This window comes from Perognathus longimembris, chromosome 22 (assembly GCF_023159225.1).
Source record: "Perognathus longimembris pacificus isolate PPM17 chromosome 22, ASM2315922v1, whole genome shotgun sequence".
Lineage (NCBI taxonomy): Eukaryota > Metazoa > Chordata > Mammalia > Rodentia > Heteromyidae > Perognathus > Perognathus longimembris.
Window position 1 is genome coordinate 36,149,064 of NC_063182.1, and position 13,669 is coordinate 36,162,732.

Genomic DNA, 13,669 nt, shown 5'->3' on the forward strand with positions numbered 1-13,669 from the left:
TCTGTCCCCACAATACCTGCTAACATCATACAACCAGGGGTCCATAAAACAAATACTCGGGAAGCTCGTCTCCAGTTTTACAGTAGCCAGGCCTGGGAAAGCACGTTGTATGAGTTGAGTTGTCCAAATGGTTCAACAGTCTGGCTTGAGATTGAAATGTGATGATGGTTCCTTTTCCAAACAAGTTCCTACCCGATGACAGATCTTAGACCGTGTCTCGCTGACCCCTCCGACCCCAAGTGGAGCTCGGATCCTGAAGGTGGGTGTTTGTTTCCTCCCAGGCTGCGGTGAAGGCGGTGGTGGCCTCTTCTAGACTGGGCAGTGCCAGTAGCAGCCACAGCAGTACCCAGGAAAGCCAGAAGGCCAGCCCAGAGCCATGTCCAGCTCGGGACGACAAGAAGGACATCAAAACTCTTCCAGAAGAGGAGAAGCTTCGAGACGGGGGAGCCTACGAGGTGCTTGAGAGCGGAGAGGCCCAGTCCATGACGTCACAGTCCTCGGAGGAGGACGTGGATGCGGCCCCCGTCCCCAGGGAGGCCCCCCAGGCGTGGGGAGGTGGGATCAAGGTGGCTGACGCGGACACGGAGAATGACCAAGACTCCGAGAATGAGCTGGACACAGAGGACGACTCCGAGGAGGAGCTGAAGACGCTGAGAGAAGCCCGCAAGGGAGAGCAGGAAGACCCCGACATGGAACTGGGACTGCCCCAGCCGGACGGCCTCCTGCCCGAGTACTGAGCTGGCCTCCTGCCGGGGTACTGAGCTGGCCTCCCGCAGACCTGCAGGCCAAACCTTGGCATTTTCATTTACTTTGTCCTTCGGCAAGGAGGGCGTGGAAGCATGACATGCGCTGTAGTGATTCTGTTTTTGAGGTGCAAAAAAAAACAAAAAAAAACCCACAAAAAAAACCCATGTATACCAGTTGGTAACCCTAACCAATGCATGTGACTGCTTTATAAAAGTAATAGTGTTTTCTATGGCATGTAATGGATCCCTTACACCGATGAGTTAATTGAAGTTGCAAGTAAACACAACACTTAGAATCTCATCTTCAGCAGCCGGTGGCACAGATTTGAAGTGACTAGTAACAAATTGATCTTTTCCTTGGAAAAATCTATCCGTTTCATATCCGTTAGATTTCTTCAAAGGCAGTAATGATGCCTGTGAACTACTGTACAACCGTTACCAGCCCTAAGAGGTTTTCATGACTCTCCCAACGTTCATTTTTCATCATTAATGTGTTCAACTGTTTAAAAGGAGCAGGTTAGAGGGGAGAATTGTACAGGAGGCACAGAAATTTCCATTTGCAATGGTAAAAAAATGGAAACATTCTCGAAAGGGGCAAGCACCCATAAACTCCTAAAGCTTATGGGGACCAAAACTTTGTACATCATTTTCACACGGGCTATATGATAATAGTAAACTTGTTCTACTATAAAAGCTGCCATTTTACAATCCCAGAGAAGGGTTTTTAAACTCATCGTGAGTTTTCTTTTTCCTTCGCCTGCTTTCCAAGAAGATGGCGTCCAAGTGGATAGAACTTAGGTGAAGATTAAAACAAAAATGTAGAGAAGCAACTAAGCTAAAACTGAGAGCTAGATAAGTCATGACACAATTGTGTCTGTCATTTATACAAACTTACGGACAAGAACTTTTTATGGGCAAAACTGTGTAACTAACAAGCTTCGAATACTTAGATGTCCATTCCACAGATTGGTGCCAAAACTCTTTAGAAAGAATGAGGACAGCACATTGCATGCCGCACAATTCATTGCACATGGTACACAACAGTATCTCCCCTTTCAAATGATGGTTACCTAGGTTTATGAACTTAAAGATTATAAAAAGTACAGTATATTTTTTCCTCAGGTTGGAATTGGAATTGCCTATATTTTGCAAAGTTTTGACATTTTCCCATGGCAAGAAATTTAGCACAATGCAAAAATTTTACCCTAACACTAAACAGAAAGCAAAACTAAAGAAAAATACTCATTTCAAATGAGTCGTGAGAAGCTAGAACAGACCTCACGTTAATGACTTCCTCTCTTCTTTCTTAGACTTTCACAGGAAAATTTTTCCCTCATCACAATTTCATGAATTCTGAATATCTCACATTTCTAGCTGAGTTGAAATGAATATTTTATCAAGAATAATGATCACATTTTGGTGATCATTACTTTGGTGTATCTTCCTAATTTTCTTAATTTTAAAGGATTATTTTCCAAGTCCAAAATGGAAACAATAAAGGTAATAAGCAAATAATCCTCATAAATAGTTCTAAATTATTCTGGTTTCTCCTGATGCTGTTGTTGGAAAGTGAAGTTTAATCTCTGCCTCTTGGGGGGCTCTTGGACCTCAGTCCACACTCTACCTGTCTCTTGAGGAGAAAAGGTAAGGCTTTTTCTATCCCATAGGGGTTTGGTAGTTTGCTGACCCAAGGGAAAGGTCCTGATGAAGTAAATCACTTGACCTCAGGTAACTCTTTTGGTTTAATTTATCTTTCTTAATTGCTAGTGCTTATCCTTTTCTTCCCTTTTACCTTCTTTTAATCTTATTTTTGGACTTCTCATTTTGAGTGTCCTAAAAGGATTAATCCTTTTCAGCTTTTAAGAATAACTTCCCTGGGCACCAGTGGTTCATATCTGTAATCCTAGCTACTCAGGAGGCTGAGATCTAGAAATCAAGTTCAAAGCCAGCCCGGGTAGGAAGTTCACGAGATGCTTCTTTCAAATTAACATCCAAAAGCCAGAAGTGGAGCTGTGGCTCACGCGGTAGCTTCCTAGCCTTGAGCACAGAAGCTCAGGAACAGACTACAGGCTCTGAGGTCAAGCCCCAAGACAGGCACCGAAGGAAAAAAATTGGAAAAGGATAACTTTCTTAAGCATTAAGGTTTCCATTTAAGAAGAAGAGAAATGTTTTGGTGTAACTTTCCCCATGAAATTTGAAAGATATACATGGTAAGTGTCTCATATACAAGAAAGAAGTGAAGGGTCTTGTTAGAAAATGCCAATTCCTTGGGAGGTGAGACTACATCACCACTCCCAGCTCACCTAACATTGTTTCAAGGGCCGGTGTGTTAGCGCTCCAACCTGGGCTGACGGATTAGATGACCCTGTGGACAACAGACACGGCTGCAGAGACCAGAGCCAATCCAAGGTGTAGAATTTACCCGTTTAAATGATTGCATGTGACTATACCTTGCTTTACTCAAGAATGAAGTCATTCCCTCTCTTTTATAATCTATGAACTACCTAAATACCAGCAGGAGTTTGGAATTTTAACTTGCGTATTAAAGATTAAGTCTTATTAAAGACTCAGCCCTCGTAGCATGAAATGGGTTGACTGCTCACATGAAGGGCATTTCAGTCAAGTTATTCAGAGGTTTTATAGGCCTACAATCTAATGTGTTGTAGGGGGACTACATTAGAGTGGTTGAAAGGTCAACATTTACATTGCTTGCTAAACAGAAATACCTCTTTCAAAGATTATTTAGCAAAATTGATGTTGAGAAAGAGAATCTGAAAAAGATATATTACATTCTTTTTTTTCTTGTTTATTGTCAAAGGGATGTACAGAGAGGTTACAGTTTCATACGTTAGGCATTGAATCCATTTCTTGTACTGTTTGTTACCTCCTCCCTCAGTCCCCTCCCCCATTACCCTATTCTTAACCGGCAAAGTCACAAAGCAGAATACTTTTTAAATCCTACCAAAGACCAATTACATTTTGCATTTTAGAGTTTACAATAATCACGTTATTGTATTGGTTTTCATACTGAGAAGTTCAGATACATTGCACAAATTAGATTCTTTTACCAAGAAGGGCACGCTTAAATTATTTTTCCCATTAAAAAAAAAATCTAATTGTGATTCCAGTGGTTTTCTCAAACTGGAGAGAGTTCATTTGTCACAGGGATCCAGAAAAAAGGTAGAAAACTAGGGAGCTGCCTGCGGAGGCCTTGCCTAAAGCGGTGCCCTGGGGAACAAGAAGGCTGCAAGTCACATACGTATTTTAAATTTTCTACTACCCATGAAATGGATTGCAGCATATTTTAATCCAGTGCGTCTAAGTTATATTATAAATATATAGCCAATATTAAAAATGATGGGGTATCTTAATTTTTTATAGTAAGTTTTCAGAATGAGGGGTGTTTGTTAACGCCTTCAGCACAGCAAATATAGTCAGTGGCCAATAGAAGTAGTGGCTGTTGCGTCAGTACGCGTGCAGAGCACTTCTTATTTTAAGCAAAGTGACATTTCAATTTCTGTGCCTCAGTTTTCCACGTTGGTGAGAAGCCAAGAAGAACAGGTTTCAGAAATGTTATAGATTGAAATAAGGAGAGGGAGAGAGAAAGCTACATTGGCTGCTACTCATGCCCATTCGCGGGCTTCCACAGGAGTTTCGCCCCGACTTCAAGGAAGACCACTTTCCTGGGCATTGCCTAACGGAGTTTTGTCCTCTGACCCCTCGTTTTGCCCTGGAGTAGAGTCTCCCAAGTACCGTGGGCTGCCACCCAACTCGCAGTGCTCTGCTGTAGCTCAACCGTGTGTCCCCGTGAAAGAAGACCACACTGGGAATCCATAGTTGTCCACTTGGACATTGTTGGGCATCTTCTACGACAGGCAATCCATCTCTTTAGACATACAGATGTGTGTAACGGGCATTTTATAATAATGGTGATATCATGCCAGCTAACCGTCCCCCCGGATGGGAGGATGACCACTGACTGGTCCTATTTTTAGATTTTCTTAGAAGGGTTTAATCAACACTGCCATTACACACCGATTTTTAAAGACTTCTCAGAATTTTTTTTTTACATTCCGATCTTAGAAAAGTCATTTTTAGTGGGAGACTTAAAAAAGAAACAAGCATACTGCCTTTTTCTAGGGCCTCGATTGCACAGTATTTTAACATTTTGTATAACAGAATGTTTGGCAATTTCTATTTCCATTTGCACTTGCAAGGTAACTAATTGTAGGTTGCCTACAGGCTGATGATTTAAAAAGAGCCATTTTGTTTCATAATTCACTTTTTATTGCACTGAAGCAGCTGGTTGCATTTAAAATTGGAAAAGGGAAAGTAAATGCCATAAAGGCAAGGAATAAAATTAGTAAACCCTTCCTCTGTTTTGGAATTGTTCTTTCAAAGCCAATTCAAAGACATTTTTAAAGAAGGTCAACAAAGTAAATTAGCACTAGGTTTTTCTTGATGGATGTTGACTATATATATGTGTGTGTGTGTGTGTATCAAATATACATTTATGTACATATATTTGATAAATACTCAGAACACAGGCAGTTTACAAAGTTAGAATACCATAATATGGTTTACTTGTCAAGGCAGAACATAAAATCTTGCTATTAGGTCTAGTTAAGACAATCCAATGTTTCTAGACATTTTTGTAATAGCCTTATAATTACTGGCTATTAGGTTATATTCCAACTTCCTTAATGCTCATCATTAATACATTGTTGACTTTTGAGCATTTACTGGTCTGGCACTGGATCTCAGCCTCCTGAGGAGCTTGGATTACAGCATGGGTCACTGGTACCTGGCCCAGATCAATGTTTGTTTCATTTCTACAGCCATTAGACTCAGTACCTAGTACCATGAGGTCCACTTCAGCGCTCACACCATCCAGGGTAGCCAGGGAAAGAAGGGACCCATGGTGCTCCCGAGTTCGGTCTGACCGCAGTGTAGCCCCACACACTGCAAAATAGCACTGTGCTTCTACACAGTTCAGTGCGTTTAAAGATTGACCTGAAAAACATTTACAAACTACTTATATTCGGTCTGATCATTGTTGTGATTCCTTCAGTTCAAAGTGATATATTCAATCCAATAAAATTTAATAGCCCTTATTTTCAATTTAGAAGATTATTGTAACCTACTCAAAACAAGCTTTATTTACATGAGATTTTTTGAAAGCCGTTGTTTTTCCAAAGCTCTCTCCCAACTCTGACAATCAGTAAAAATGTACCAAGTTTGTCCTTTCCTTGAGACAAGGATTACAGTCTTGTTGGCACACGACACAAGAACGACCGTAAGTTGCAAACTATTAAAATGGCCATTTTAAAGATGAACGTCTTTCCTGGCATGCCTGGATTTGGGCTGCGCCTTGGGGGCCGTCTGCGTAGGTGGCTTCCCACCTCTGCTCGCTTGCCTCGGCCTCCTGAGTCGCTTGGACTGCTGCCCCTCGGTTGTGTGTAACGCCCCGTGAGTTGTGGGTGGACACTGCTGACTGAAGGCTGTAGAAGGTTCTTCTTGCGGCCGTCGAGCTAAGTGTACGCGGGGAGCTTCTGAGTGCGAGGCTAGGGGTCCGAGAGCGTGCACACTCGTTGGGATGCCAGTCAGCCTTTCATCTCTGGTCTTTGAGATACACGTATAAAATTAACACACATTTGAAAAGTGATCTCCACATGGTTCCCCAAGGAACTAGATTTAAATCTCCCAGGAACCATTTTCTAAGTGAGGCGAATGGTGGATCGCCGTCCACGGCTTCTACTGGCTGATGGGACTAAAACTTGAAGGCCATACCATCTGAGATACCACACGGCGCTTTACAGAGTCAAAAAGAAGAATGATGACGTCGGCTTTGTCCATGGCACTTAAGCTTTCTGGTGACCTCTAGAATATGATGTTCAAACTATTGAGTTTTTCTCTTAGCAGACCAAAATGCAAAAAAAAAAAACAATTGCCTCATTCCTGACAAAGGAAACTAGAATATAACTTCATGTTGGCCAGGAATGGAACATTTCTAGTTCTTTGAGTATGTTTTAGAAATGTGATCCTTATACATGAACAACATCTTAACACTTGGATTTGCTCACATGAAGTCCATTAAGTGAAACTATTACTTAGCGAGCTAAAAAAAATAAGAGCTCCTTTGATTCTGAATCTCTTATGAACTTCTGAAGCTCTCTACCTCAATTGGACTTCCATGCATTGCTTGCAGGATAGTCTATGTGATGTGGCCTTCCAGGAAATGACTTGCTCATCACTTCGGAGAACACACAAACAAGCAGCCCCCTCAGGAAGAGTGCTTCTTTCCAAACGCTGTGCTTTTCTTAGTGCTTTCTATTTCATTTCTTGGAAAAGACAGGGCCTTGACCCAGTGCTTTACTTCTCTTACATATTTAGAAATCCAACAAGGACCCATTGTCTATTTTTACCACATTTCATTTGGAAATCTCTGCCCTAAGGGGAGCAGGTGAGAGAAACGTTAGGAATTCATGACTCTTGTGGTTCAGTTTGGCTTTCAGCATCTGTAGCTGAAGGGTTACAAATGAGCTATTGAGTAGAAACGTCACTATAGTCCTGTTATTAAGAATATCGAAAATTGTGTCATGACTTTAAATAATATGTGCTTTTTCTTAACCTGTTGCAGTGGTCAAGTACATAAAATATTCCCTAGGGTAGACTACATAGAACTCAGACCCCAAAGACTGGAATCATCCACCAACTCCTGCTGGTTGATGTGTAGGATCACAGTATGGAGATCAACACCCCACATTTCCACCTGGCCAATCTTCTGCATGTCTCAAACTTTTGGAGGCACTTATTATGGGGGGGGGGGGGCAGTTCTGAGGCTTAAATTCAGGGTCTAGATGCTTCTTGCTGAGCTGCTTTGCTCTATCACCACTTGAGCCAGAGCTCTACCTCCTGCTTTTTTGGGGGGAGGTTGGGGGGCTAATTGGAGATAAGCGTCTCATGGACTTTCCCGCCGGGCTGGCCTCCGACAGTAATCCTTGCTTCTCAGCCTCTTGATAAGCCAGGATTACAGGCGTGAGCCACCTGCACCCGTCTTGACAAATGTCAATATTTTAGAAACGAATAACCGAAAGTCAGCAGCTAATTTTCTTCCTGGAAATTAGAAACAGTGGAGTCCGACCTCAACAGGACACTCTCATGGAACGATGGGGCTACGTTTCAAGCACGCCAGGAGTCTGTCTGTGCAGGAAGCTTTCACCTAGGAACTATTACGAGCAGTGGAGTAGTCAGAGATCAACTCGACCCCGTGGGAAGGAAAGGCCCCGTGTTCGGAGCCAGCCTGCGCCGAGCCCTGGCCGCCGCCGAGTCCTCTCGGGATGGAGAGAGCGGGGAGCGCCCGTGTCCCGTGCCTGATGGAAGCGAGCCCGTGGAGGAGCGGGCGCAGGGGAAGCGCGACCCGGGCGGGGTTCAGGTGGCGCCGCCCGGGGCGTCTCCCCGCGCGGGTGAGGACCGCGAGTTCCCGGCTCGTCGAGGGTTTTCCGTGCTAAAGGGGCGCCGCCCGTCCAGCGGCTTCACGGAAAGCTGGATGAATGGAATAACGTGACAAGATGGCGCCGGGTCGCCCGGGCTGAGCCGCAGTGGCGGTGCGCGGCCGGGGCTCCCGGGGCCGCTGCCTCGAGGAGGAGGCCCTGAGCCGGCGCCCGGGGAGGCCGCCCGGGGGCCGCGGTCTGGGGATCGGGGTTCAGAGCCGGCCCCGGCCGGGAGCGCGTCCGGTACGCCGCTCGGGGGAAGCCCGAGGGGGCGCTGCGGCTCCAGCCCCGGCGCTGCCGTCGGGGGCCGTCGGGGGCCGCGCTTCACCCGCGCGCACAGCTCCCGGGCCGGGCGGGGAGCGGGTCCCCCGGGCCGCGCCGTCCCCTCCCCCCCCCCGGGCTCGGTGTCCCCCGGGCCGCGCCGTCCGTCCCCCCCCGTGGGCTCGGTGTCCCCCGGGCCGCGCCGTCCGTCCCCCCCCCCCCGTGGGCTCGGGCTCACGTCCGTGCTCCCTGAGGCCCCCCATCCGCGCCGCTGCACACTGACCGTCGGTCAAGCGCCCCGGGCTCCAGCGCCCCCCCCCCCCCCCCCCCCGCCACGGCCCGTCCTTCCGTCGAGCGCCGCGGGGCTCAGCGCGTTCCCTGAGCACAGCCGAGGGGGGCGAGGGGCGCGCGTCGTGGGGACCCGCGGGGCGCTCTCCCCTCCCCTCCCGCAGCCGAGCGTCAGCGGATGGGGGCCGCCTGGCCCCTCCCCGGGCTGGAGGCCTCGCACTCCTCGGGGACGCACAGCGCCGTGACCCACGCTGCTGGACGGGGCGGGGGTGGGGGGGGGCGGCAGCAGAGGATTCCAGATGGCGCGCGCTTCCGATGAGAGCAGAGTCTCCCGCGTCCGCCGGGCCTGCGTGCAGGTTCGAGTCCCCTCGTCACCCGCCGCCAGGTGACAGATCCGACCCGCTGCCCCGCCCCCCCCCCCCCCCCCCCCCCCGCCCGCGACCCCCGGCTGAGAGACCCCCGACGGCCCCGCTGCGGCCCCACCCCCCCCCCACCCCCCCACCCCCCCCCACCCCCCCACCCCCCCTCACCCCACCCTCCTCCCAGGGCCAGGGCCTGGCGCGCTCAGCTTCCATTTGTGCTGCAATCGATGCACTTTTGACAGGCGACCTACTCACCGTCTACACTCGCCGGCCTTCAGTCCGCAGCACCACATGTTTTAATGAGCATATATGATGTGAGGTTTCACTGCTACACACACAGACACACACAGACACAGACAGACACACACAGACACACACAGACACACACACAGACACAGACACACACAGACACACACACAGACACACACACAGACAGACACAGACACACACACAGACACACAGACACACAGACACACACAGACACACAGACACACACAGACACACACACAGACACAGACACACACAGACACACACAGACACACACAGACACACAGACACACACACAGACACAGACAGACACACAGACACACACACAGACACACAGACACACACAGACACAGACACTGACACACACAGACACACAGACACACACAGACACACACAGACACACACACACAGACACACACAGACACACACACAGACACACACAGACAGGCACAGACACACACACAGACACACACACAGACACACACTGAATTCATCCCCTCAGTGGCTGATTACTCACTTTTAACCAGTCAGTCCTGGGGTCTGACTGTTGCATTTACACACTTGTGCGAGAAGCACTTTGACCACCGTTAGCCCCGTCACCCTTCCTACTGCCCCCCCCCCGCCGCCCCCCTCAGCAGCCCCCCGTCTGCACCCGTCTTTCACTTCTTTTCTGTCTCCATTGTACATTGAGCAAGAACCCGCGAACCTGTCTTTCTGGGTCTGGCTTACTTCATGTCCCGTGGCGAGCTTCAGTTCCCGCCGTGGGCTTCAGTGTGAACACTGGCGCTTTCCTCACCCATTCCCACACTGCTGGGCACTTCGCTAATTCCATACGGATTTGCTTCTCAGATGAGGAAGACGTCCTTATTTATGGCACTTCACAGTCTTGTCTTCTAGTACATCTAGAGCATTCCTAACTTATCGAGATCACACGTTTCTTTGAAACAAGACTATTTCCAATTACAAATCAAACTATCGTGTAGCCCACCTAACACAATTACTTCAACATGCATAGAAAATTAAAAGAAAGGAAACCTCTCATCACGTACGACTATTTAAGGGCAGAATGTGCTCATGTCCTTGGGCTGCTGTAGTTTCAGTGTTGCAAAGGCCCGGATGTCACAGATGTGGTCCCGGGGAGAGGTACTGGGAGTTGCTTAGTGGGAGTCCATAGAACGCTGAACGGTGACCTCTGCCTGGCTCTTCGTTTCCTGGCTCATGAGAAAGTCTGCTCAAACACAGGCGTCATCTATCGAGGCGTGCTGCGCCCACCTGAAGCCCAGGCAAAGGGGCGCTTCGCTCCGCACTGGAGGCTCTAGAACTGTGAGCCACAATAAAACCGTTTTCTCAATTAGTGAATTGTCTGCGATTCTGTGTTTCGGTTATGGAAGGCTAACTATACAATAGCAAATCAAGGTTCAGCAGGGTCACGGCTACTACTATATGAAACATTAGCAGGCCATTAGTATCGATGGTAGTAACTTCATTTTCCAGGTTTTTATTTTTCCTAGGTACCAGTTCAAAAAGTTATTCTATTCATTAAATTCATATATATGAAGCTAAATATTTGGTCAATACTGAAGGTTAGAGAAATTTATGCAAACAAAATCAACAATCAATTATGAGTGTTTAGAAATTTTTATTTTGATATATTACAATTTTTTAAAATACACATCTTATTTATAGCAATGCATGCTCTTTTTAGTTTATTAAATACTCTAGTTTTACATAGTGGTTCATAAAACAATTATATACTTCTCCAAAAATAATACAGCTTTTCTTTACAACAGTAAACTTCAATATCCAGCTCTCTATGTAAAATCTCTGCAAACACAATAATGAAGAAAGAATTATCTCAACTTCTTGTGTAGGAACATTGACCTACTGTTACTTCTATGCTCAAGTCCAACTATCCCATTATCCTAGAAGTTGGATGAGACCACTTGAAAGCTAGGAGTATAGTTCCTCATTAAGCCGTGACTCTGATCCTTGAAATGGAAAGAAAGGGGAAGGAGAAAAGGAAAAACTGACAAAGACAGAGAAAGGGAGGGAGAAGGAAAGGAGACAAAAGGAAGAAGAAAAAAGAGGAAAGAGAGAGAAGGGAGAGGAAGGAGGAGAGATGAGTGGGGGGGAGAAAGAAGAAGAGGAGGAGGGACAGAGGAAGGGTAGACATGGAGAGACACTGGATGAGTTTACAAAGACTAAGTCTCCATGGAAACCTGGTCAAGTCCAGACTCCCATTGGTGTTCTGGGGATCTGTCCAGAAGACAATGGAGTTTACTTGAAAGAAACTGGATTCAACACCTGATTCTAAGGATACGAACATGGCTCTTGAGTAAACAGGTAAAACTTGATCTGTACCAAAGGGAATAACTCCAACTCCAGAAAATCAAGGGCTTAAGTTGTGCACCATTGTTCTACCACCTGCGGGGCAACCTCAGTTAACAGTGTTTGCCTTGAGATGTTAATTTAGTTCAACTTCTGCACCGATGAAACGTTTTTCAATTAGAAAATAACAAAGTGAGAATAGAGGAAAAAGTAAAATTTTATTAACTGGGGTATAATTTTCTGCCTTTTCAAATCAAATCTCAAGGAACACTGAAATAAAGATATTTTCTGACATTTATAATCTCTCTGGTACTCTTAACAGTTTGCACTATAAATGCAGAAAAGAGTTCTAATCATTACTTTTGCTAGGTATTGCTTTAAACCTCAAGAATTAATCAAGAACTATCAACACAAACTAATATTTCATGCAACATGTCTCCTATGAAACTATTTTCTTTTACTGTCCTTTTGAAAAAGAGCCATGTACACTGAAAACAATAGTGTGTCAACAAGTCTATATCCTGTAAATTTGGACAAACTAGTTATAGACTATAGAAGATACTCAACAGGAGAAAATAAGCCAGACTATATTCTTTTATACCTCAACTGTCCTATCAGGAGTTATTTATTTGGAAGGAAAATATTTCAGGGCAGTAATTTTTATTTTGACAATTTTCATCTATTTCTAAAATTCATATGTATTACTTAACCAGCACTGAAGTCTCTGCAAACTAGAAAAGATTTTTATATAGATGAGTAATTCTGCCAGTCACAAGGATACATGCCTGTAATCTCAACATTTTAGGAGGCTGAGGCAGGAAGTTCAAGAGTTCAAGACTTGCTTGGTATCCAATAGAGAGACCCTGTCTCAAAGAAAAACACTTAAGAGTAATTCCATGACATTGTCGATTTCTCTCTTATCAAGACAAATTGGTACATACTGTGTAGAACTGAGCTGTTCATTATAGCAGCCATGGGCCTTATGTAGCTAAGGAGCACTTCAGATTGACTAGTCCATACTAGTAAAATATATATAGCAGCTTTCAAAGAATCAGCATGAAAGAAAAAATATAGGCTATTTCATTTTTACATTCCTTATATGCTAAAATAACAATATTTGGGATATGTCGAGTTAAATGTTACCAAAAATTAATTTCAGCGATATATCTTTTTTTTTTCTAATGTGGCTGCTATGATACTTTTAGTGACAGATTTTTTTCCTCTTTCTTTCTGCACTCCATAGAGCAGCAGATTCAATCATGTGCTAATATGAATCTCACATTAAACTGTTATCCTATTATGACACTTGACTTGGCACAATGTATTTAATACATTAGAACAAAGATCCTGAGCTTAAAAATCACACACGTTCCTCCGACAAACAAGACCTACTGACATCTTTCTCGGCATCTTCTTTTCCCCGGCAAACTGTGGTAAGATCTGGGCGGATCTGTGCTTGCAAACCAACAAAAGGGATCTTTCAGGGTGACAGAAATGTTCTACAGCGGCACTGCGATGAGGGTTGCTAACTTGATAGACGGACTGAGAAAACCTCTCAATTACACACTTCAGGGGTGTACACGACAGCATGTAATGTGGACCTCAGATCTCAGCCTGGCTGTTTCTCCCAAGTGCCCCGCCCATCTAAAGCAGCAGCGGGGAGCTTCACGTGCATTTCGGGTCACACAAATACAGTATTTGTCAACTCACCCGCTGACTCAATAGTGCGAGAAAAGCTGTTCTGTGATGATGATTTCACCTGCAGGGGTCCCGGTTCATCAGGGAATCTTGTAATCAGCTACTGGAGGTAGCAAGTGGGAGGGACAAAGGGACCGCACGGTTAGGGAGGCTCCTTCGGCTTTCCAGGCCCCAGCGCAGGCAGGAAGGGCCTTACCGTGACGCGTCCAGTCTCCTTCCACATCCT

General features: G+C 45.8%; 1 protein-coding gene across 1 annotated transcript in view; it reads left to right on the top strand.

Annotated features, from left to right (window-relative positions):
- Positions 1–1,867, top strand: part of Camk4 (calcium/calmodulin dependent protein kinase IV) — a 158,254-nt gene extending 156,387 nt beyond the window's left edge. The window contains exon 11 of the mRNA XM_048331159.1: positions 282–1,867. Coding sequence (XP_048187116.1) covers positions 282–737 — 456 coding nt within the window. The 3' untranslated portion in view covers positions 738–1,867. The remainder of the gene's footprint in view (positions 1–281) is intronic.
- The last annotated feature ends 11,802 nt before the right edge of the window (positions 1,868–13,669 follow it).